This window comes from Pantherophis guttatus, chromosome 8 (genome assembly GCF_059756535.1).
Source record: "Pantherophis guttatus breed Tessera chromosome 8, ASM5975653v1, whole genome shotgun sequence".
Taxonomy (NCBI): domain Eukaryota; kingdom Metazoa; phylum Chordata; class Lepidosauria; order Squamata; family Colubridae; genus Pantherophis; species Pantherophis guttatus.
In genome coordinates this window covers 70,755,647-70,779,508 of record NC_142070.1, presented here as the reverse complement: position 1 = coordinate 70,779,508, position 23,862 = coordinate 70,755,647, and the positions used below count along the sequence as shown (strand labels likewise).

Sequence of the window (23,862 nt, the reverse complement as noted above, 5' to 3'; positions counted from 1 at the left end):
AACAAATGTCTCACTTAGCAACAGAAATTTTGGGTTCAATTGTGGTCATACGTCGAGGACTACCAGTAGTATTAACAAGCCAAAAGTCTTCCTTTGAGGTAAATTGGACTACCGAAGATGGGTTATATTTTCTTAGAAATTAAAAGTCCAGTTCTGGCAATTAACAAAGCTGGAATGAATATTGTTTCATACCAGATACAGACAGTAGCCTTAATTTGATGTAATGTTTGCTATTCTTGACCAAATCACTGATAGTTATTAAAACTGCAGATAATGGTAATGATTTGCAGGAAATCAGCAAATATTTTTGACCTCAAGTTGTCTGTTATGAGAGTGGCATCAGAGTTATTCTCCACTCCTCAATTATATTTCTGAAATGAAGAAAATTTAGGTTACTCAGAATGCATTTTTGGGGGGAAGAACAGAGAGGTGGTATTTAGCCGGTTCAGACCGGTTCACCCGAACCGGTAGCGGAAATTGCTCTATGCCATCCTATTTAGGGATGTTTTTGAGGCCGGGCACATGCACGGAAGGCGTGTGTGAGAGCAAAGCGCATGCTCAGAAGGCTGGTTCCATGTGTGGAAGGCAGGCACATGCGCGAACCGGGCATGTGTGAGCATGAAGTGAGCGTGCGTGCGTGGGGCGAACCGATAGCAACATAATGTGCAACCCACCTTTGGAAGAACTCCATCCAGTTTCTAAGTTGAGTATGTATAATACAGTGATGGCTAACCTTTTTGCCGTCGCATGCCAAAAGCGCGAGCGCGAAGGGGTCACACGCATGTGCCCACACACATAATTCAATGTCCCCCCCCCTCGCGCTTCTCCTGTTTTTGGCATGCGATGGCATGGTGGGCCTGGTAGGCCTGTTTTTTGCTCTCTCCAGGCTCCAGAGGCTTTCTTAGAGCCTGGGGAGGGCAAAAATGCCCCCCCCCACCGGAGGCCCTCTGGAGGCTGGAAATGGCTCATTTCCTGACTTCCAATGGGACTGGAAGGCTCGTTTTTTGCCCTCTCCAGGCTCCAAGAGGCTTTCTTGGAGCCTGGGGAGGGCAAAAATGGCCTTCTCCACCCTCCTGGAGGCCCCTCCGGAGGCTGGAAACAGCCTGTTTCCTGACTTCCGTTGGGCCCAGAAGGCCCGAAAATCAGCTGGCTGGCGCGCACATGCGCGCTGGAGCTGACCTCAGGCGTTCCCACAGATATGGCTCCGTGTGCCACCTGTGGCACGTGTGCCATAGGTTCGCCATCACGGGTATAATACAACGATAAAAATGACCTTGAAAAAGAGTTAACGTAATGTCAAAAAGGATTTGCATCTGTGGTTGTGTTGTCTGCTAGGAAAAAGGTCTTTGACACCATCCTTGTAGTCAATATATAGGGGGGAAATCCTAGAAAATACTTCCTTGCAATTCCATTTAGTCTTTAAAAATATATCAGCATAGATTAAAAACAGTTGGAAGCAGCAGTTAATTTAACTCCAAAGGCACTTGTTTTTTAGGAAACACCTTGAGCATTCCCTGCCCCCCCCCACCAAGGTTGAGCAAGGGATAGAAATGCCACAGCTGGTAATGCAAGTAATTTCTGCAACATGCTACTGGTTGCATCTCCTGTTTTGCATTGCCCTCATGCTCATAGTTGCAGGCATGGTTGACTAGGTTGCAGCTGAAGACTGCAGGTGAAAACTATGATCAGCTTCTTGCACTACTGGATTAAAAGTAAAGCTCTATCCTTATTGTAGCTTTTTATATTTAAATTGTGTTTATTATAATATATACATAGCTTTTATGTTTTATGTCTATTTGTACAGCATCCAGACTCACTGTGTGAGGGAGATGGACAGCTTTTAAATATGATCTATAATATTAAATATTAAAAATTATTAAAAAAAGCTCAGCCACAAATTGATCATCCGGAAAGGAATTAAAGTTCTTACTCTCTTCTAAAGAATATAGTTTCTGAAAGCAACGCCTTTAATTAGCAAGCAGGATGGATGTGTTTCTTGTTTACAATCTTCTTACCTCTTTGATGATGCTGAAGTGATAGAATAGGCTGAGTCACCACAGTTTGCAAATCGTGGGTTGCCCCTCAAATCTTAGACTTTAGACTTAGAATAACTTTATTGTCACTTTGAATGTACACTAATCGGCATACATTAAAATGAAATTTCATTGCATACAGCTGTCAAAAGGTCACATCTTCCAATATACACTACATAAACATGACAAAATAAATAAATACAAAATTATGCATACACCCACATCAGTGGTGAAATTCAAATTTTTTTACTACCAGTTCTGTGGGTGTGGCTTGGTGGTTGTGGCAGGCCTGGAGGAAGGATACTGCAAAATCCCTGACTCGGGGGTCAGCCAGAGGTGGCATTTGCCTGTTTTCCTATAATCTTCTCGGCTGTCCTCACTACTCTCTGTATGGACTTTCTATCTGAGGGAGTGCAGTGTTTAAGATCTTCTTCATATCTAGAACGTATTTGCAAATATGAAAACCAATCCATTTTACAGCCCTGTTCTTCTGATTCTTGCTTTAATTTGAGTTCACCCTTTTCATCCATTAATTCGCTATATCTAACAATTTGCTCCCTTTTGAATACTACAGAATATGAAAATGCTTCAATTGTAGATACCCAGATTGGAATCTTTAAATAATGTTGTTTTTTAATCTTCTCCCACCTTTTGTGACCATCTGACCAGCAAAAAGTCAATGGGCAAGCCAGATTCACTTAAGAACCGTGTTACTAATTTAACAACTGCAGTGATTCACTTAACAACTGTGGCACGTAAAGTCGTAAAATGGGGCAAAATTCAGCTTGAGCTACAGTAGTGGCCAAAATTGTGGAAACCTTTTGGGAAAAGTGTGTTTTTGAGGTTTGATGGCTAATAACATCACTTTTTTGGGAAGTTTCAAGATAATCCTATTCCATTGCTGGAATGGCCTGGGAATAGCCCAGACCTTTAACCCCATTGAAAATCTATGGAGCCGACTAAAGAAACTTGTTAGTCAGAAGCGACCCAGCAATAAAACCCAGTTAATAGAAGCTATCATTCAATCTTGGTTTCACATTATAACAGCTGCAGAACTCAAAGGCTTGGTTCACTCCATGGGAAGACGTTGTAAGGCCATAATTCATGCTAAATGTTACCCAACTAAGTATTAACTGACATGGGGATCATTTTTGTATATCTCGTTTTTTCTACGTGTTTCACTTTTCTCCTTTATACTGTAACTGCTATTCTAATAGCAAATCCTTCATAAAAGTTATTGCCTTACATTCTTGATTAAATGATCTTTCCATCGATATATAATTTTATGGTACTACTCCAAAAAAAAAAAGTGGTGTTATTAGCTAGTTTTAGAAAATACACTTTTCCCAAAAGGTTTCCACAATTTTGGCCACTACTGTAGGTAAAATCTGTGTTAGTGAGTTTGTCATACAATGCCTTGGTTATTGTACAGGTAGTCCTCGACGTACAACAGTTCCTTTAGTGACCATTGAAAGTTACAACGGCACTGAAAGAAGTGGATTATGACCGTTTTTCACCCTTATGACCATTGTAGTATCCCCATGGTCAAAATTCAGATGCTTGGCAACTGACTCATAGTTATGACGGTTGCAGTGTCCCAGGGTCATGTGATCCCCTCAGTGCAGTGATTCACTTAACAATAGTGGCAAGAAAAGTCATAAAATGAGGCAAACCCGTGTGACCGCTGTCTCGCTTAGCAACCTAAATTTTGGGCTCAACTGTCGTCGTAACTCGAGGACTACCTGTACTACATTATGTTTAATTTTAATGATGTTTTCTATTTGGCTGAGAGAGATTTTATTGTACGGTGTTGCTTTTGATGATTGTTGTTTGTCATTCGGATTTCATATGTTAGGTGAGTGGCCATATCAACTTTAAAAATAAATAGACCTCTGTTCTACATTGCCTAATATGAATTTCATATTCGAGTGTAAACTATATGAAAACTGTTGTGTGTCATGCCAGCTGAGTACTGATCTCCAATTAGATATGTAAAGTTATTGCAGTCCTCGGTGAAGCAAAATTTGAACCTTTCTGTCTAATATTTAACTTCTGTAGATTTCTGCCTTCCACCCAGAGCAATGAAAGTGGCCTGATCAGTTTATTTTCTGTTTCTCACTGTGAGTTTTGAGTTGCTGGGGAAAAAAAAAAAATAGGATCTTAAGGATTGCTGCTGCTGTTTTTTTTACAGAGTTGGCTCTTCAATGGCCGGAGAAAGAACGAGGAAGGGGTTGAAATGAATATGAATGCTATCCTAGAAGAGATTCTGATTAAAAGGTCTCAACAAAAGAAAAGGACATCGCCTTTAAATTACAAAGAGAGGCTCTTTGTGCTCACAAAATCCATGCTAGCCTATTACGAAGGTCGTCCAGAGGTAGGAAACCGAATTTCAATTTTATATTTTTGCTATTGCCTTTAGTTATTTGTTCGTATGGTGTTTTATAAATCTTTGAATCACTTCGTATTTAAAAGAGACTAATAGCTGTGGCTGACATTTCATACAGTTCCTCTTATAATATAATATACATTATTGACTGCTTCAGGAGTGAAATCTGAACCAGTTTACTACCAGTTCAAATGAGGCATGCGGTAAGCGCACAAGAGGTGGTGATCAGCTGTGGCACACAATCTTTTTCTCTTTTTTTGCTTTTAAAAGTAAAAAAAAAAAGCCTCTGACAATCGCGCAGCTCAGCTGGGATCGTCAGAGCCTTTTAAAAGCATTTTTTTTTCCACCTCTTTGGCCGAAGAGGTTGTAGAAAAAATGCTTTTAAAAGTAAAAAAAAAAGCCTCTGATGATTGAGTGGCTCAGCTGGGCATGTGGGGGGAGGGATTTTTGCAACCGGTTCTCCGAACCACCCACAGCGATTGCTACCGGATCAGATGATCCGGTCCGAACCGGGAGCATTTCACCCCTGGACTGCTTGTATGTAGGAGAGTTGTTCAAAACCCTGACTTGATGGAAAAAGTAGTGTCATTCTTGTTTCTGAGAAAGGCCATATCACCAGAGGGCCACCATAACTAGACCACAGTGGAAATCTAGACATCCCTTAGATCAGCGGTCACCAACTGGTGGTCCATGGACCATCGGTGGGCCGCGAGAAAATTTTGGTGGTCCACAGAAAAATTATTTGCATTTTTTATTTTGTGCTAAATCAGGGGTCCTCAAACTACTGCCCCGGGACGGATACGTGCAATGAACGTTTGTGTTGCTGCAGAGAGTCTCCCCCTTTGGGGTCCTTTTGTGTGGTTCGGAGGGGGGCAGAAATTCCAACTTGGGATCTGCTTCGGCCTCCTGGTACGGGGCTTTGGACGAAGGCTGGAGGGAAGCACCGCTGGTGGCAAAGAGCCAGAGGGCCTTCTTCCAGTGGGACTGCCTCATGGCCTGGAACTGGCTGACCATCTCAGCCCGCTAAGCCTCCAGGTGTTGGTACCTGGCCTTGTACTCCTGCAGGTCTTCCCTCTGCTTGGAAAGCCTATGCTCCTAGTCCTCACTGAAGTGCTTCTGCTGAGACTCCTTCTCGGTCAGATCCAATTGGAACTGAGCCAGCTTTTTTGCCAACTCTTTCTCACGGTGGCTGCTTAGCTCCAACAACTGCTTCCTCTTGGGGCCCTAAGGAGCCTAGGCAGGCAAGCGAGGAGTGGCTGGGAGAGGAGGAGTGAGTAGAGGCCGGTGAGATGCCCCTTGATGTGAGTGACATCCAGTTGGTCACACCCACCCAGTCACATGGCCACCTAGCCATGCCCACCCAGCTGGTCGTTAGGCAGATCATATTAGTGGTCTGCGGGATTTAAAATTATGAAGTTAGTGGTTCCTGAGGTCCGAAAGGTTGGTGACTCCTGCCTTAGATGGCAGTAAGGAGTTTTTATTGCCTTCCAATGCACATCCAGATTTTTGTAAGTCGGGTATGGTAGTCCCACACAAGCACAGGATAAAAACACCCCAAAGTTGGATCTAAATTCAATCCAAGAACGGGAGAGTTGGAAACCCCTCCCAAACGCCTGCTCCAAAATCCCAAATACAGCCTGCCTGAACAGTGCTTTTGGTTGGTTGCTGAAGTATCCATCTACTCCTTTGTGTCTTAATATGTATTTGAAAATGATAGTTTCAGTTTCAGTTTATTTAGATTTATATACCGCCCTACTCCCGAAGGACTCAGGGCGGTGAACAGCCAAGATCAAACACGTACAATATAAAATTTAAAAAACAATTTAAAACGTATTAAATAAATTTGGCCCAAATTAAAATACCCCAGTTTTTAAAAACAAATTAAAATTAAACAATTAAAAAGAGCTAAGCCAGCCCAGCTTGTTGAAATAAAAAAGTCTTGAGGGTGCGGCGGAAAGTGAGTAAATCCGGGATCCTCCGTATCTCCGGGCGGAATTCGTTCCAAAGGGCAGGTGCTCCCACAGAGAAGGCTCTCCCCCTGCGGGCCGCCAATTGACATTGTTTGGCCGACGGCACCCTGAGGAGCCCCTCTCTGTGGGAGCGTACTGACCGGTGAGAGGCTACTGGTGGCAGAAGGTAGTCTCATAGGTATCCAGATCCTGAGCCATGGAGCTCTCTAAAGGTGGTAACCAATACCTTGAAGCGCACCCAGAAGACCCCCGGGAGCCAATGCAGCTCGCGCAGGAGAGGTGTTACATGGGAACGCCATGTCGCTCCCATAACCACCCGTGCGACCGCATTCTGGACCAGACCTATGTAAGTACAATGCCTCTTTTCAGTTCATTAAAGGAAACCTGAAAACTAAAGAAAAAGATTTTAGTTTAGACAGTTTGTTTTGTGGGCCACTCAACTCGCTCTCTTTGTTTATAGAAGAAAAATATTGTTGTGAAATCGGGTTTGGATCGGGTTTGTACCGTGTTTCCCTGAAAATAAGACCCTGTCTTATATTTTTTCAAACCCTGAAATAAGCGCTTGACCTTACTGCCATGCGCTCAAAAGCCCGATTGGGTTTATTATCAGGGATTGTCTTATTTTGGGGGAAACAGGGAAACATGTAAAATGTGTGTAGAAAGTCCTTTTTCATTCGGTTGGATCTATCTATCATTTTATTTATTTATTTATTTTATTTATTAATCAAATTTCTATACCGCCCTACTCCCGAAGGACTACGGGCGGTGAACAGCCAAGATAAAATACAGATAATACAAATATTAAAAATCCCTTAAAATTATTAAATATTTTGGCTGAAACACAGATTAAAACACCCAATTTATAAAATCACGAATTAAAAATTTAAAAGAGGAGAGTTAGGCCAGGCCAGCCTGCTGAAATAAAAAAGTTTTGAGAGCACAACGAAATGTGCGCAGGTCCGGGATCCTCCATATCTCTGCGGGGAGCTCGTTCCAGATGGTAGGTGCCCCCACAGAGAAGGCTCTCCCCCTGGGGGCCGCCAGTCAACATTGTTTGGCCGACGGCACCCTGAGGAGCCCCTCTCTATGGGAGCATACTGGTTGGTGAGAGGCTATTGGTAGCAGAAGGCGGTCTCGTAAATACCCCAGTCCGATGCCATGGAGCACTCTAAAGGTGATAACCAAAACCTTGAAGCGCACCCGGAAGACCACCGGGAGCCAGTGCAGCTCGCGCAGGAGGGGGGTCACATGGGAGCGCCACGTCGCTCCCATAACCACCCGCGCGGCCGCATTCTGGACCAGCTGGAGCCTCTGGGTGCTCCTCAAGGGGAGCCCCATGTAGAGAGCATTGCAGTAGTCCAGGCGGGAAGTAACGAAGATACTTTTGGAAGATAGGTTGATGGGCAGGCAATTGTTAATTTGCTTCGTTGTGTTTTTTTCTTCCTTCCTCCTTATACACAAAACCTTTTTAATTAAAAACAACACTCTGGGTATTTGGGTGGAAGTGTTGGAGGATAAGAAAATAAGGCACTGAACCAGTTGGTTCAGTGCCTTATTATTAGAACTTAGAAATGAGAACTCGGAGGAAAAACTCATTTGGTTAAATGTTAGGGAGAAGCCTGTAATATGTACGCACTGAGAAACTGCTGGAATTCACCTTGCATCATTGCATTCCAGGATTGTGCTGAAGTGAAGTTGGTGACAAATTAAATGGGTGACTAATTAAAATCTTGTCAGGATGCCCTGGCAGTTAGCATCCCAAGAAGTAACTGGAATGACTGGAATCTGGAGGTCAGCGGGACATCTGTTTTGAACCAGGCCAATAGTCAAATTCAAAAGATAAAATAGTGGGGAATTATTGAACATAAATTTAACCTGACAGCATTTTCTAACTTACACAAACATGTTGCCCAAGTATATTCTAGGGCAGGGATCTGCAACCTTAAACGCTCAAAAAGCCATTTGGACCGGTTTCCCACAGAAAAGAAAACACCGGGAGCCACAAAACCTGGGTGGGCGTGGCCAACTCGACCTCACTCACTTCCACCAGTCACATGATCACCCCCCCAGCCACGCCTACCCAGCTGGTCATTAGGGCAGAGAACCGGTTGTTAAAAAACACGAGGAACCACAAAACCCTTTTAACATCTCCCCCTCTCCCCCTCCCTCCCTCTCTCTCTCTCTCTGTATCTCTCTATGTCTCTCTCTCTCCCCCCCTCTCTCTGTATCTCTCTGTCTCTGCCCCAGCCACTTCTCCATCACCTGCCGTGGCCCTTACCTTCTCAGGCTAGCCATGATGGGATCACCTGACAGGGAGCCACAGCAGAGGGCTCAAAGAGCCGCAAGTGGCTCCGGAGCCGCAGGTTGCTGACACGTGTTCTAGGCATGTAAAGCTATAAAAGTTTTAAAACATCGAAAGAAGCAAATCAGCATATAAGAAAAATATAGAACAATCAAAATCTCTCTGAATCATTGATATTGATGTGTTCAGGTATTGATGGTATCAACTCACCAGCCTTGGCATATCAACCTCTGCTTCTCCCCCCCTCCAAAGAGCTGAGACTGTGAAAAAAACCATCAGGCAGAGGTAACATGACCCATTGTACTTTGGGGCCCACAGGTATAAATACCTGCACACCTGACACCAACTTGACTACTGCTATAAAAGAGATTCCAGTGCCAGTTATTTTTATTTCCAAGAACACCTGTAGGGTCCTATGCTTGGTTTTGAAGTATGTCCTCTGGCTAGGAAAATAATACACTTTAGTATATATTTATATGATATACTCCATGGCTTAGGACCTGGGTACCTACGAGACCGTCTTCTGCCACCGGTAGCCTCTCACCGGCCAGTACGCTCCCACAGAGAGGGGTTCCTCAGGGTGCCGTCGGTCAAACAGTGTTGACCGGTGGCCCCCAGGGGGAGAGCCTTCTCTGTGGGGGCACCTGCCCTTTGGAACGACCTGCCCCCCGGATACACGGAGGATCCCAGATTTACGCACTTTCCGCCGTACCCTCAAAACTTTTTTATTCCAACAAGCTGGGCTGGCCTAACTTTTTTTAATTGTTCAATTGTAATTTGCTTTTAAAAAAGGGGTGTTTTAATTAGTATGGGCCAAATTTGTTTAATTTGTTTTTAATTGTTTTTTAAATTTTATATTGTATGTGTTTTATCTTTGGCTGTTCACCGCCCTGAGTCCTTCGGGAGAAGGGTGGTATATAAATCCAAAATAAACTTAACCAGAAAACTAAACTTAGATCTTAGTAAGGCATTTGATAAAGTAGACCACTCTCTTGGGAAGACAGAACAATATGAAATAGACTGGACCGCCACCGGATGAATTTGCAGTTGGCTGATCAACCACCCTCTGTGTGGTCCTCAATGGAACTACATCTACGTGGAGGGAAGCATCCAGTGGGGTTCACCAAGGTTCTGTCTTGGGCCCAGTGCTCGTCAACACCTTCATAAGTAACCTAGATGAAGGAATAGAAGGGGAACCTATCAAATTTGCAGATGACACCAAGCTGGGGGGGACTTGCTAACATGTTAAACGATGGATTCAAGATTCTGTTCTGCCCCAGCTACGGACCCCAAAGAACGCAGCGCACACAAAGTCCGTTCAAACCTTAATTTACGGAATAAACCAGTCTTTTACAACAACGGCTGTTAATTAATTGCATTAACAGCCACCAATAATTCAAAGAATAATAACTGAAAACTTACTATGGTTGGCAGAATGCCCAGAAGCAATTTGCAGGAAGCTGATAAGATAAGCAAGACAAGACATGAAGATATGTGAACTAAGTTGTTCCCTACAACTTGCTTCAGTCAGCGTTCCTCCTTAAATAGGCTAAGGGAGTGGCCAATTAGCCCCAAGCTTTACGCTCGAGGAGACCTCCTCCTGAGGAGCCACTCCTGCCTTTTGGCAGATCTGTGTGCCCGTGCATCGAGAAGAGGCTCCTCCTCTTCGTCTTCTTCACTTAAGGGATCTTCTAGAGGTTCTGAAGGCCCTGGCTGAATCCCCGCCCCTGGCACCACATGTTCTCCAGCCTCCTGATGTCCGACTCGAGTGCCAGCTGCACAGGCTGCCGGCGCAGCACCACACCAGCCTCCTCGCTGTCTGAATCAGCTACCAGCTGCACAGGCCGCGTACGGGCCACAACAGATTCAGAAGGATCTTGACAGACTTGAACGTTGGGCGCAATCCAACAACATGCAGTTTAGTGGTGAGAAAAGTAAACTCCTGCACTTAGCCAGGAAAAACCAAATGTACCGGTACAGAATAGGCAATACATGACTCAACAGTAATGCCTATGAAAGGAATCTAAGTGTCCTGATGCATCACTCCTTAAATATGAGCCGGTTGCAAAAAAGCCAAGGCTGCATCAAGATAACATCAAGGGATAGCATCAAGATTACGAGTAGAGTATTGCTCTATATAGGGTGTTAGGGCCGCCATATTTGGAATCCTGATACCTGAATCCTCTCACCATGATGCGAAAAAGATACTGAGACCCTAGAACAGTGATGGCTAACCTTTTCTGGACCGGGTGCCCAAAGTGCACACGCGTGTACATGTGTGCGTGAATGTGCGCGTGTGTGCCGAGACCCCCAAAATGCAACGTGCACATGGGCCCTCCCCCTGCACATGCACGTGTGACCCACACACACACCCTCCACCCCCCCACCCATGCGCGGCAGAGGCCCAAAGACCAGCTGGGCATCGGGAGGCACATGCGTAGCAAAGCTGAACTGGGGCAACTGCTCGCATGCCCACAGAGAGGGCGCTGCCATAGGTTTGCCATCACGGCTCTAGAAAGTGCAGAGAAGAGCCACAAAGATGATAAAATGTCTGGGGACCAAATTGTATGATGAACAGCTACAGAAACTAGGCAAGAGAAGAGAAGGTCAATTTATTTTCTATAGCACCTCAAGGCAGGACAAGAAGCAATGAGCAGAAGCTTGTCACAAGGAGATCCTGCTTAGATCTCAAGGAGAAATGTCCTGAAACGGAAAACAATTAATGCCAGAGCTTGCCTTCTGTAGTTGTGGGTGCTTCATCACTTGTGGCTTTTAAGAAGAGATTGGACAGGATGGTATAAGGACTTCTGCCTTTGCGCAAGGAGGTGGACTTGGAATTGCTCCAAAGTACCTTTCAGCTCTATGATTCTGTGGACCTAGTGTAATGGAGAATTTTCTGGGGACTAAGGAATCTTACTAGTTTGAAAAAGGCAAAGTCTTGTTGGAATTGAGCTCGGCTTTATGCATTTTTCCATGTTTATTATTTTGGCATGAATATGTCAATTGATTATTTTAGTAAAGGTAAAGGTTCCCCTCGCACATGCGTGCTAGTCGTTCCCGACTCTAGGGGACGGCGCTCATCTCCGTTACAAAGCCGGAGAGCCAGCACTGTCCAAAGACGTCTCCGTGGTCATGTGGCCGGCATGACTAAACGCCAAAGGCGCACGGAATGTCCCACCAAAGATAGTCCCTATTTTTCTACTTGCATTTTTTTACGTGCTTTCGAACTGCTAGATTGGCAGAAGCTGGGACAAGTAACGGGAGCTCACCCCGTTACGCGGCACTAGGGATTCGAACCGCTGAACTGCCGACCTTTCGATCGCTAAGCTCAGCATATTAGCCAATGAGCCACCACGTCCCCTGATTATTTTGGTATGAACATACAAATGGTTTACTTTTGTGTTTCTCCTGGATTTTTAAAATCTTTCTAATATAGCCTACAGGCTTAGGATTTTCTCATGGTCTCCTTTCCAAATACTGATCACGTATAGTAGCTGTAATAGTTAAAGGCACTAGGCTAGACCAGAGACCATGTGAGTTTTAGTCCTGCCTTAGGCACAAAGCCAACAAAACCTCTCAGTGGATTTATCTACAAAGAGCAATTTATATAATAATATGGAACCTGAGTATCACTAATCACAAAATGTTGCAAACTAAAAAGAAAAGCCTTTACTTGTATGTACGAAAGAGAAAGGACAGGTCATAATAACATACCATAGGCATTCCCATAGTTTTTGCAAGTGGAGTATGTCATAAGAAGAGACATTGGCTTGTAATTAAAAACTTGGATTGAAAGAATCTGAAACCAGTATTAGAAATGGAAAGTTGTTTCTCTGGTATTCTTTAATAATAAGTCTGAGAGTTTTGTTGTGTGCGCAATAAAAAGAAGTTATCCCTTTAAATTCAGGAACTGCAGACTGTTTTTTGTGCATATTTTTAACCTTATCTACATGAACAACATCCTGGCATTCTTCCTGATGCTGGGCAGCAAAGCATGAATATGCAATACACAGTTTTTGTGTTTCTATCTGTGATGCTACTACGAGGGCTTTGCTTTCCCTGGTTCATCAGATCGTTTTATGGATTGGTTGCTGTTTAAAGTACTGAAAGGAGAATGTTAGAGTATGTCTATATTTTCTATAAGAATATGTCTTACTCTGAAGGGATCTAAATATCTTTTTCAATGCTTTTTAAGAGTAAGCACCAGAAATAATATAGAAAAGGAAGGAAGCACTGAGGTAGCCAGGTTGAAGATGGCATCAAATATTTCAGGGTAGCCTTAAAAAAAAAAACAGATAATGATCTCCCCCAATGAAGAACACATGCATTTGAAAAGGAGAGATGATTTAGGGTTGGAACTAGGGGTGAAATCCAGCAGGTTCTGAAGAACTGGTAGCGGAAATTTTGAATAGTTCGGAAAACCGGCAAATACCACCTCTGGCTGGACCCAGAGTGGAGTGGGATTTTGCAATATCCTTCCCCCAGGAGTGGGGAGGGAATGTGGATTTTGCAGTATCCTTCCCCCGGAGTGGGTGGGAATGGGGATTTTGCAATATCCTTTCCCCAGGAGTGGGGAGGGAATGGAGATTTTGCAGTATCTTTCCTCTGCCATGCCCAGCAAGCCACGGCCACCAAGCCACACCGCGCCCACAGAACCGGTAGTAAAAAAAATTGGAATTCACCACTGGTTAGAACTATAAAAAGTGGAGCAAAGAAATAATTTCATAATTGAAATTATGAACCGTTGAAGTCTGAACCCGGCCCTAAAGGAAAATTAGGGACGTGGATAGCTAAATGAAACTTTTGGCCCAGGAGTTGGCTTACTATGAACAAAGGAAAATTCCCATTGGAGATCACAAGGAAAGGAATGTAAATACAATTCTCAGAATCTTCTTGCTCTCATACAAGTCTGTGGTAATCAGAATGAGGTGTACCTTTACAGTGAGCAAAGTTTATTGTGCACCTGGGAACAAGGGAAAGACCGAAAGGGGCAATAAAGAGGATTTTTCACTTAGGATTAATTACTATGCATACTGTGAATGAAAGGTGATAGATAAGCCCTTACACAATGACTAAGATGAAAATAACATAACATAACATAATGTCAGGAGGCTTTGGGATACAGGAGTACCTTGGTACTCAACTGCTTTCAAACTCATCAAATTTGGTACTCAACGCATTTTAATGTGGAAAATTTTGTCTTGGTATTCGTCACTTGTTTGGTACTCAACGCACAAGCTAGAACTTGTAGGTGTCGGCTGCCTTGTGACTCACTATAGGAAAAAATTGTTTGGTACTCATCATTTTTTTTGTACTCATTGCACTTCCCGTAATCAATTGATGAGGAATGCCGAAGTACCACTCTACTTTTAATCGCCATGATAATGATTTAGGCCAGGGGTCTGCAACCTTAAATACTCAAAGAGCCATTTGGACCCATTTCCCACAGAAAAGAAAACACCGGGAGCCACAAAACCTGAGTTGGCGTGGCCACCTCGATGTCACTCACTTCCACCAGCCACATGACCCCCCTAGCCATGCCTACCCAGCCAGTCATTAGGGCAGTGAACTAGTTGTTAAAAAAAACACCAGGAACCACAAAATCCTTTTGACATATTTCTATCTCCCCTCCCTTCCTCTCTCCCCCGCTCTGTATCTCTCCGTCTCTGCCCTGGCCGCTTCTCCGTCCCCCGCCATCGCCCTTACCTTCTCAGGCCAGGCGAGGAGTGACTGGGAGGGGAGGGCAAGGGGTGGGGCCAGCCAGTGGTGGGATCACCTGAAAGGGAGCCACAGCAGAGGGCCCAAAGAGCCGCATGCGGCTCCGGAGCCGCAGGTTGCTGACCCCTGATTTAGGCACAGAGAGGGTGATTGGAAGGAAACAGCTAACATTTTTCTCCCTGGAAACTGAGCCACTTGAAAATTCTGTTGGATTTAAATACAAGTATGACCTCCATATATATATATATATTGGATCATTCTTTGAAAAAAATGGTGGACATTTCTATACCTGAGTTGTGCATCAGAAAAGAGGATTTTTCATAAGTAGTAAAATTTAAATCTCTAGGACTATTTTCAAGGGGGAAAAAAACCCTGGGGTACTGCAGCTTTATTTGAACAATTGTGCCCTCTTCTGGTGTGCTTTGTGTAGGATTGCAATTTGCCAGGTTTTCTAACTCTGCAAATCGTTTGAAATCATTTTTAAAACTGTTCCATCTTTGTCCCGTTGCAGAAAAAGTACAGAAAAGGATCGGTTGACATTTCCAAAATCAAATGCGTTGAGACGGTGAAGAATGAGGATATTGTTATACCTTGTCAAAATAAATATCCATTTCAGGTAAGCTGTGAAATCTGGTTTGCTGCATTTCAACCAACATGGACATATTTGTCTGGCAGACACTCTGGACCTGCCACCCTTAACCTGATACACTCTGAGAGGTTTAGATTATAACTAAATTTCCCACTGTTAGCCAAGTTAACTACTTTGAAGAGCAAACATGTATTTCCTTTCAGTGAGCACATAAATGATTTTATTTGGAAAATCTCTAAAGCAAGACACTGCTGGTATAATCTGTAGGCAGGTCTGATTACTTTCTTGTGCTTTTTCTCTCTCCTATTTCCATGCAATTTCCCCTCCTCCCACCTTTCTTCTTTCTATTGCTATTGATTGGCATGAACTAAAACTGCATGAACAGTTCCAGATGTTCACCCAAAAGCTTCTGACATGTCTTAGGACTTCCCCCTTCCTGTTACAACTCTTGATAACACTCTCTGGCTTTGACTCTTAAGTTGTGTCAGTGATGGGATTCTACCAGTTCGGCAAAACCGGTAGTTCCCACTTCCTGCCAAGAACGACCGGTTCTCTGCTGCTGTGAAAGTGGGGCTTCCCTCCCTCCCCCGGGTTATACTGATCCTTATTTCTGCTTCTGAAGCCCAGCTTATCAGGGGCGGCAGGTTGAATTGGCCTTCCTCAGCTGTTTTCCTTGCTCCTTTCCTTGTTTGCAACGCGGAAGTTCAATTATATGGAAACAGCGCATGCATCCGCAGCGAACCGGTTGATCCCACCCCTGAGTTGTGAGTTCTAATAAGCAGTGTACATTTAGATTAAAGTAAAACTTACTTTAAGTTGAATTCAACCATGCAATCTTCATGAAGTTGTTTTTATTGCCTTCTTTTGAGAAGTTTTTCTACTTCTCAGCCTAGCCTACAGCATCGGTAGCCCATAGAGTCTTGCATCCAATTCCTAACCAGACTGGAACTTGCATTGCTTCCATACCCAGCCAAAGGTGAGGCAGAAGTTGTGATTTGCAGAGGCAAAGAGTATATGTGCAAGTGGGAATATGCAAATCTGACATTAAAAGTATGACAAGAAGAAGACACTTGTGCGTTCAAGTCAGTCTTGACTTCTGGCAAGCACTGGACAAGACATGACTGTTTTCCTAGGGCTGAGATAGAGTAACTGGCATTCACTCAGCTGGATTGGTGCCTATGGTTGATTTTTCCTAGATTCCAAATATTGAAATTTATTTAAAAGAAACAACAAAAAGAATTATATACAGATAATAATGATTTAGTTATGTGAGCCATGGTGGCGCAGTGGTTAGAATGCAGTACTGCAGGCTACTTCTGCTGACTGCCAGCTGCCTGCAGTTTGGCAGTTCGATTTTCACCAGCTCAAGGTTGACTCAGCCTTCCTTCCTTCCAAGGTCGGTAAAATGAGGACCCAATTTGTTGGAGGCAATATGCTGACTCTACAAACCCCTTAGAGAAGGCTGTAAAGCACTGTGAAGCGGCATCAGTGGTGGGTTGATATTGGCTCTACCCGGATCGGCGAACCGGTAGCAGCGGCGGGAGGCTCCGCCTACCTGTGCCGGATGTGTGCGCGCGCACGAGCGAATCAGTAGCAACGGGTTTTGCAACCCACTACTGAGCGGCATATAAGTCTAAGTGCTATTGCTACATATTTGTACTTTTGTTGTAAAACCTAACTTTCCGCCCTGCAAACCCTTCAAGGAAGTTAACATTAAAAAAAAAAAATAGCTAAATAGCTTCATTTGTATAAACCCTCATTCAATCCATTGCTTATATCATGTATTAATTTAGCAATTATTGAGGAATAATTAATTGTAATAATTAAGGAACAATTAGTGATAATAGCTGCAGAGGCAAAACGTCTGTGGTAGTAATATTTGGTTTTTTTCTTTCTTGCAGGTTGTCTACGATAGTAGCACCCTTTATATTTTTGCCCCCACTGCCTATAGTAGGGATCAGTGGGTGAGAAATTTAAAAGAAGGTAATTGCAATTCTTGAAAACATACATCTCTAAGCGAAGAGTATGAAAGTAATTTAACAAACAATTTCCCCCTTCATTTGCCTATTTGTTTAATTTTTTTTTTTAGTCAGGAAACAATTCCTTGCCATCTTTACTCTTCATTTTTCTCCATTATTGTCTCTCTTTTTTTTTTTTTTCATTTTTAATGTTTTTATTCGTGACCACCCAAAAGTCGCTGGTAGTCAGGCAGCATATTAATAAGATAAACAGCATCTGCCTATTCCAGATCCTTGGTAGGTGGACAAAAATGCCAAATCCAGTCTAAATATCTGGGTGACTGTGCGATGAACGTTATTAGAATAGAATAGAATAGAATAGAATAGAATAATAGAATAGAATAGAATAGAATAGAATAGAATAGAATAGAATAGAATAGAATAGAATAGAATTTTATTGGCCAAGTGTGATTGGACACACAAGGAATTTGTCTTTGGTGCATACGCTTCTCAGTGTACATAAAAGAAAAGATACGGTCATCAAGAATCATAAGGTACAACACTTAATGATAGTCATAGGGTACAAATAAGCCAGTGTTTTCCAAACTTGACCCTTTGAAGATGTATGGACTTCAACTCCCAGAATTCCTCAACCAGACATACTGGTTGGGGAATTCTGGGAATTGAAGTCCATGCATCTTAAAATAGCCAAGTTTGGGAAACACTGAAATAAGCAATCAAATCATATTGGGAAACAGTCAATATAAATTGTAAGAATACAAGCAACAAAGTTACAGTCATAAGTGGGAGGAGATGGGTGATAGGAACGATGAGAAGAGTAATAGTAGTGCAGACTTAGTGAATAATTTGAGAGTGTTGAGGGAATTATTTGTTTAGCAGAATGATGGCGTTTGGTAAAAAACTGTCCTTGTGTCTAGTTGTTCTGGTGTGTAGTGCTCTGTAGTATCGTTTTGAGGGTAGGAGTTGAAACAGTTTATATCCAGGATGCGAGGGGTCTATAACTATTTTCCCAGCCCTCTTTTTGACTCGTGCAGTATACAAGTCCTCAATGGAAGGCAGGTTGGTAGCCATTGTTTTTTTCTGCAGTTCTAATTATCCTCTGAAGTCTGCGTCTGTCTTGTTGGGTTGCAGAACCAAACCAGACAGTTATAGAGGTGCAGATGAGAGACTCAATAGTTCCTCTGTAGAACTGTATCAGCAACTCCTTGGATTGAACCTTATTATTATGGTTGATCACACAATCACCAGATGTTTAGACTAGATTTGGCACGTTCGTCCACCTATTGAGTCCATCCCAACGACCTAAGAATGGCAAATGTTATTATTTAATAATATTAAGGGTATTATTGCGGGATGTAAGTTTACTATTGTTATTATTTCCTTATTGCTTTGGATGAAAAAGTTATGCCTTGGGAGGAGAGACAAGGAAAGAACCATCAGGACGGATTCAATATATTATTATTTTTTTGCCACAAATTCTTATGTGGGAAATATGGTATTTCTCTGGTCACAGAAACAATGAATGCTAGCCTGAGTACAGATTGTTGGCGTTTACCTGAAAAAAATCTGTAATGCTGTCAGCTAGAGAATACATTTACCTTATAACTATGATCTTTCCTACTTTAAAAAAAATAACATTTTAAACCTCCCCCATGTTATGGGCATATAATTATTACAGAAGGTATTTCTTTTCAAAGAGCTCAGCACGACTCTAAGCTCCCCATATATTTCATAATTAAGTAGAAATAGAAAAAACTTCTTGGCTGCCTAAGCGCTCTTAAAATATAAATGCGGGTCATCCTATGGAGATTTTGCACTATCCTTCCCTTGCCACGCCCACCAAGTCATCCACTGGGTCATCCCTGAGCCTATTCTGATGAATTTTTTTATAATTTGCCTATGGAGATCCTCCAGTGGTGAAATCCAATTTTTTTTACTTCCGGTTCGGTGGGCGTGGCTTGCTGGGCGTGTCAGGGGAAGGATACTGCAAAATCTCCATTCCCTCCCCACTCCAGGGGAAGAATACTGCAAAATCCCCATTCCCTCCCATTCCTAGGGGAAGGATATTGCAAAATCTCCATTCCCACCCTACTTTGGAACCAGCCAGAGGTGGTATTTGCCGGTCTCCGAACTACTCAAAATTTCCACTACCGGTTCTCCAGAACCTGTCAGAACCTGCTGGATTTCACCCCTGAGATCCTCGATCATCCAGGTTATGGTTGTTCCAAAGGTGTTTTTTTCCAAAAGGCAACTGGACTTTCTCAGTTTTGACACTTTACATTTCTTGGTTCTTAATGTAAATATGTAAATAATATCAATTTATTGGCATTCTTATTGATAATATTTGGATTGTTGTAAGTTGAGGTACCATGTAACCTTTTTTGGGTTCAAATATTTACTACAGTAAAACTAAATGAGACATAATAATTTTAAATGTGTCTGTTTTTAACTTTTCCTTTCTGTTTTTAGAAATAAAGAGTAATAATAATATAATGGTTAAGTATCATCCTAAATTCTGGACAGATGGAATCTATCAATGTTGCCGGCAGACTGAAAAAATGGCACCTGGCTGTGAAAAGTATAATCTCTTTGAAAATGGTAAGTGCCCTGCTACCTTATGGTCTGTCTATATTTTCATAAATGCACCTTTTTTATCCTTACTAATGAGTATGGTTGCTGTTATGTGATTCATCAAATAATTTAATTGGTGCACTGCACACTGCTGCGGGCCCATTAACTTCATGTTTAATTTTTGATTTGCAATTTATGAGAAAATTATATATTTGGCTAATTGGAAAACCTCACCTTATCTTCTCCTTCAGGAAAAAAATTCTTGAACCCTCTTGATCAACACTGAATGCTTAGAATTGTTTTAAAAATAAGATCTGATGAATGCAGGATAGGTAGTAGTTGTTGGGTCTTTTTTTATATATTTTCTTGTGTGATTTGCTTTCCTTTTGTTTTTTGTATGGTAAATTGTTCGTTTTTATTTTATTATACGCTATTTTATGTTTGTTTAAAAATGGATTAATAACTGGAAAAAAAATTGCTCAGGCAGGATTAGGGCTAGGTAATTGTGTTAGAATTCCTTCCTTCCTTCCTTCCTTCCTCCCATTCTTGTGTATATTTATTTTCATATTTTTTCTTCATCTTTATGGATATATTTACACTTCAGTATCCCAACAGATTGATGATTGAATTTTAATATTGATAATAAAGAATAGCATCAGAATAAGCACGCAGTTCATATGTCATCACATTACTCTGGGGAATTCATTCAGTTTCATTATTTTCTGTCCTGAAGTACTTCCCAGAATATTAGTTTTAGGATAGCAGTAAACCGTATAATATAGTCTTTATTTTAACATTAACAGAAACATAGAGGTTACCAGCAAAACTTAAAAACAGCTGTACAGTAAAAGGCATTTTTTTTAATATTCAATAATCTTTTAATGGATACGTGTCAATTTACACAGTTTTATTTTCTCTTGCTTTTTTAAAGGAATTAAAGCTCTACCTTCATCAATGACAGATAAACATAAGGTAAGAATAAAATTCAGCACACTAAACAAAAATAGCAGGGGGTGGAATTGTATTTAGTTTGGGATTTAGTTTGGGAATTCTGATAAAGTTATAGACTATATAATGGCTAAATTAAATCGATAGCTGTTTAAAAATCAAAGCTTAATTTATTCGTCTGCAAAATGGAACTTTTAACTATTATGGTAGAGACAATTTTTCCCACCAATTTCATATGTGTCTAAATCATTATCTTCAAAATCTGTTGCTACCTAAATCGTACAAAAGCTACATAAATCATACATAAATCAAAGATTGAAATGTATGCATCCTGAGTGGGCTAGTGGTCTCCTCTAATCACAGTGCATGAGGGGTGGGGGAGGCTGAGGCACAAAGTATTATTTTTCACTGCTTGTCTCCACGTTGGGGGATAGGCTGCCTATGGACCTCAGATACTGTATGTCCCCTGCATATTTTATTTTATTTTATTTTATTTTATTTTATTTTATTTTATTTTATTTTATTTTATTTTATTTTATTTTATTTTATTTTATTTTATTTTATTATTTTATTTTATTATTTTATTTTATTTTATTTTATTTTATTTTATTTTGCTTTCGCTTTCACTTTCACTTTCACTTTTTGCTTTACTTTCACTTTCACTTTATTTACTTTATTTTTCCCCCATCTCACCAAAAATGGATGGTACAGAACAAAACTAAAACAGTGGATAAATACATAAAATCATTTATCGTAATCATTATAAAAACATTTTAAAACTATAAAAACAAAGCAAAACAGGGATATTACAGACAAAAGATTACAGGCAAAAGGATGGTAATCATAATAATCTCAAAGGTTCACCATGCATCTTCCGTAAACTGCTAAAAATTGAATTTCTTTCAAAGATGATTGAGATGTTACTTGATTGAGATGATAACGATTGATAAAGTGGTGTTTTTATTGTTATTTCTTGATTAACAGGTTTTAGGTAATTACTGTGGATTTTTTTATTGCATAGTGTTGAGAACTGCAACTGCAAGAGAGTGTCTTTTTAACTATGGCAGGCAGAAATTGGATGGATGGCTAGATAGGCAGATAAATAGGTATGGAATAGAAGCTCATATTTTAACTTTTCATCAACGTGGGAATTTTTTAGGAGGAGCTACTTGTTTGAGCCAATTGATGTGTGCAAAAGAACAAAAATGGCTCTAACAGACTTGTTTCCATTGATTTGTTCATTCTCTTGGCATTTAGTCATCATAATCTTCTAAAAGTATGCTATGACATTTCTTTGCAACATCAAACTACTTAATTTGGAGTCACCTTGGCAAGGAAAACATTAAAAGTTTTTTTTTCTCCTACTCATTAGTGTCTCCCTGTAGTTTCTGCTCTCTAATGAGTTTTTAGCAGCTCTCCACTATTCTCCTCCAGGCTGCCTGACTGGGAATTAAGCTTCACAGAGTAAATTTACATGTGTGTGTAAATTCCTACAGCGCACTTTCTTTCTTTCTTTTTCTCGTTCATTCATGTTAGCTCCAGAAAAACAAGTTTAGGAACTAGCAGTAACGTGTAGTTACACCCTAATAATTGAGCACCCTAAGATGGACAAGCCTCTAACTATGATACCTGTACTAGTCACCATTATTCACAGGCATATGGTATATATGTCCGCAAGTTTCACTCAGGGTTAGACTGTACTAAATGCAAGGTTAATAATCAGTTCTTTCAACCCATAAAAAGCAATATCGATATGGTCTCATTGACTCTAATGAGGATATTAATCCGTCCTCCCCATTTCCCCCCAAAATGAATGAAATTTGGAGTTATTGAACTCCATTCTTACAGGATAAAGACAGGGGTGGGTTCTACTTACCTTTACTACTGGTTTGCAAAGGGGCTGCGCCACACTCTCACTTCGCTCTCTCGTGCGCTTCTGCGCATGCTAGAAGCATGCTTCCTGATGACGTTGGGGTCGGTGGGCGGAGCCTCCCACTGGGTTTACTACCGGTTCTATAGAACCGGTCCAAACCAGGGGCAACCCACCACTGGATAAAGATTACCTAAACTTCTCTCAAATAAATTTGGGGTGGGGTTGGGTTGTGCCATGTGATTTTTAAATAGCTGATACAAATAACGTGTGCGTATGTATATAATAGATATATAACAATTTGAATGAAGTTTTCAGGCCTGCCTTTCCGAGAATATGTGTTATTAAATTCCAGATAATATATTTGGATTTTTCTTTGTCCCAGGGATTCTTTAGAGAAGACGATATTTGATTGTTTTTCATACATTTTGGGGCACATTTGCATCATGGAAGGATTAACAAGTAAATAACCTTCTTAGTGTTGGAGAGATAATAATTAAAGCTAGTTTGCTTTTCTTTTTGTTTTCTGTTCAAGTAACACCTATAAGTTTTCCAGAACCCTGTATTTGGTAGTAAAATGGAGGGTTCTGAATCCAGGATTAATTTGCAGCCTTAATTTTTTTTACTGTATTACCTTTTAGCAGTTTCCTTCATCATAAACACAAGCTCATTTTTAATTTTTTAAATGTACCTGGGTTCAAATTGTTAAAGTTTGGTCATTGTTCGTTCCATGAGCGACGGGGCGCTCCCATGTGACACCCCTCCTGCGCGAGCTGCATTGGCTTCCGGTGGTCTTCCGTGCGCTTCAAGGTGTTGGTTACTACCTTTAAAGCGCTCCATGGCTTAGGGCCTGGGTACTTACGGGACCGCCTTCTGCCACCGATAGCCTCCCACCGGCCAGTACGCTCCCACAGAGAGGGACTCCTCAGGGTGCCGTCGGCCAGACAATGTCGGCTGGTGACCCCCAGGGGGAGGGCCTTCTCTGTGGCAGCACCTGTCCTCTGGAACGACCTGCCCCCGGAGATACGTAGGATCCCAGATCTCCGTGCTTTTCACCGTGTCCTTAAAACTTTTTTATTTCATCAAGCCAGGCTGGCTTAACCCCACCCCCCCTTTAGATATTTTTAATTGTTAATTGATTTTAGTTGGGGTGTTTTAAATTTATTGGGGTAAAATTTGTTTAATTCTTTTTTTAAAAAAAATAAATTTTGTATGCGATGTTTTTAGTCTTGGCTGTTCACTGTCCTGAGTCCAGTGGGAGAAGGGTGGTATAAAAATCTAATAAAATAAAATAAATAATAAATAATAGTAAATAGGATAACTTAACTGTACTTGAATAGGTTGGTTGCTTGCATTTTTAATTGTCCTCCTAGAGTATAATTTTGTGTGAAGTATCTTATTCTGCTTCATTGAGAATAACCATTTGGAAAATAGAGGCATCCCAAAGAATTATCTTAGTAATTAGAATTATCAGAATGTTTCAATCAATAACAGAT

General features: G+C 41.5%; 1 protein-coding gene across 4 annotated transcripts in view; it reads left to right on the top strand.

The window, feature by feature from the left end:
- TEC (tec protein tyrosine kinase) overlaps nt 1-23,862 on the top strand; it is an 88,124-nt gene that overhangs the window by 38,426 nt on the left and 25,836 nt on the right. For all 4 annotated transcript variants that reach the window (XM_087875293.1, XM_087875294.1, XM_087875295.1 and 1 more), the window contains exons 2-6: nt 4,225-4,407; nt 14,921-15,025; nt 16,900-16,981; nt 19,447-19,575; nt 20,480-20,520. In XM_087875293.1, coding sequence (XP_087731419.1) covers nt 4,270-4,407; nt 14,921-15,025; nt 16,900-16,981; nt 19,447-19,575; nt 20,480-20,520 — 495 coding nt within the window. In that variant the 5' untranslated portion in view covers nt 4,225-4,269. The remainder of the gene's footprint in view (nt 1-4,224; nt 4,408-14,920; nt 15,026-16,899; nt 16,982-19,446; nt 19,576-20,479; nt 20,521-23,862) is intronic.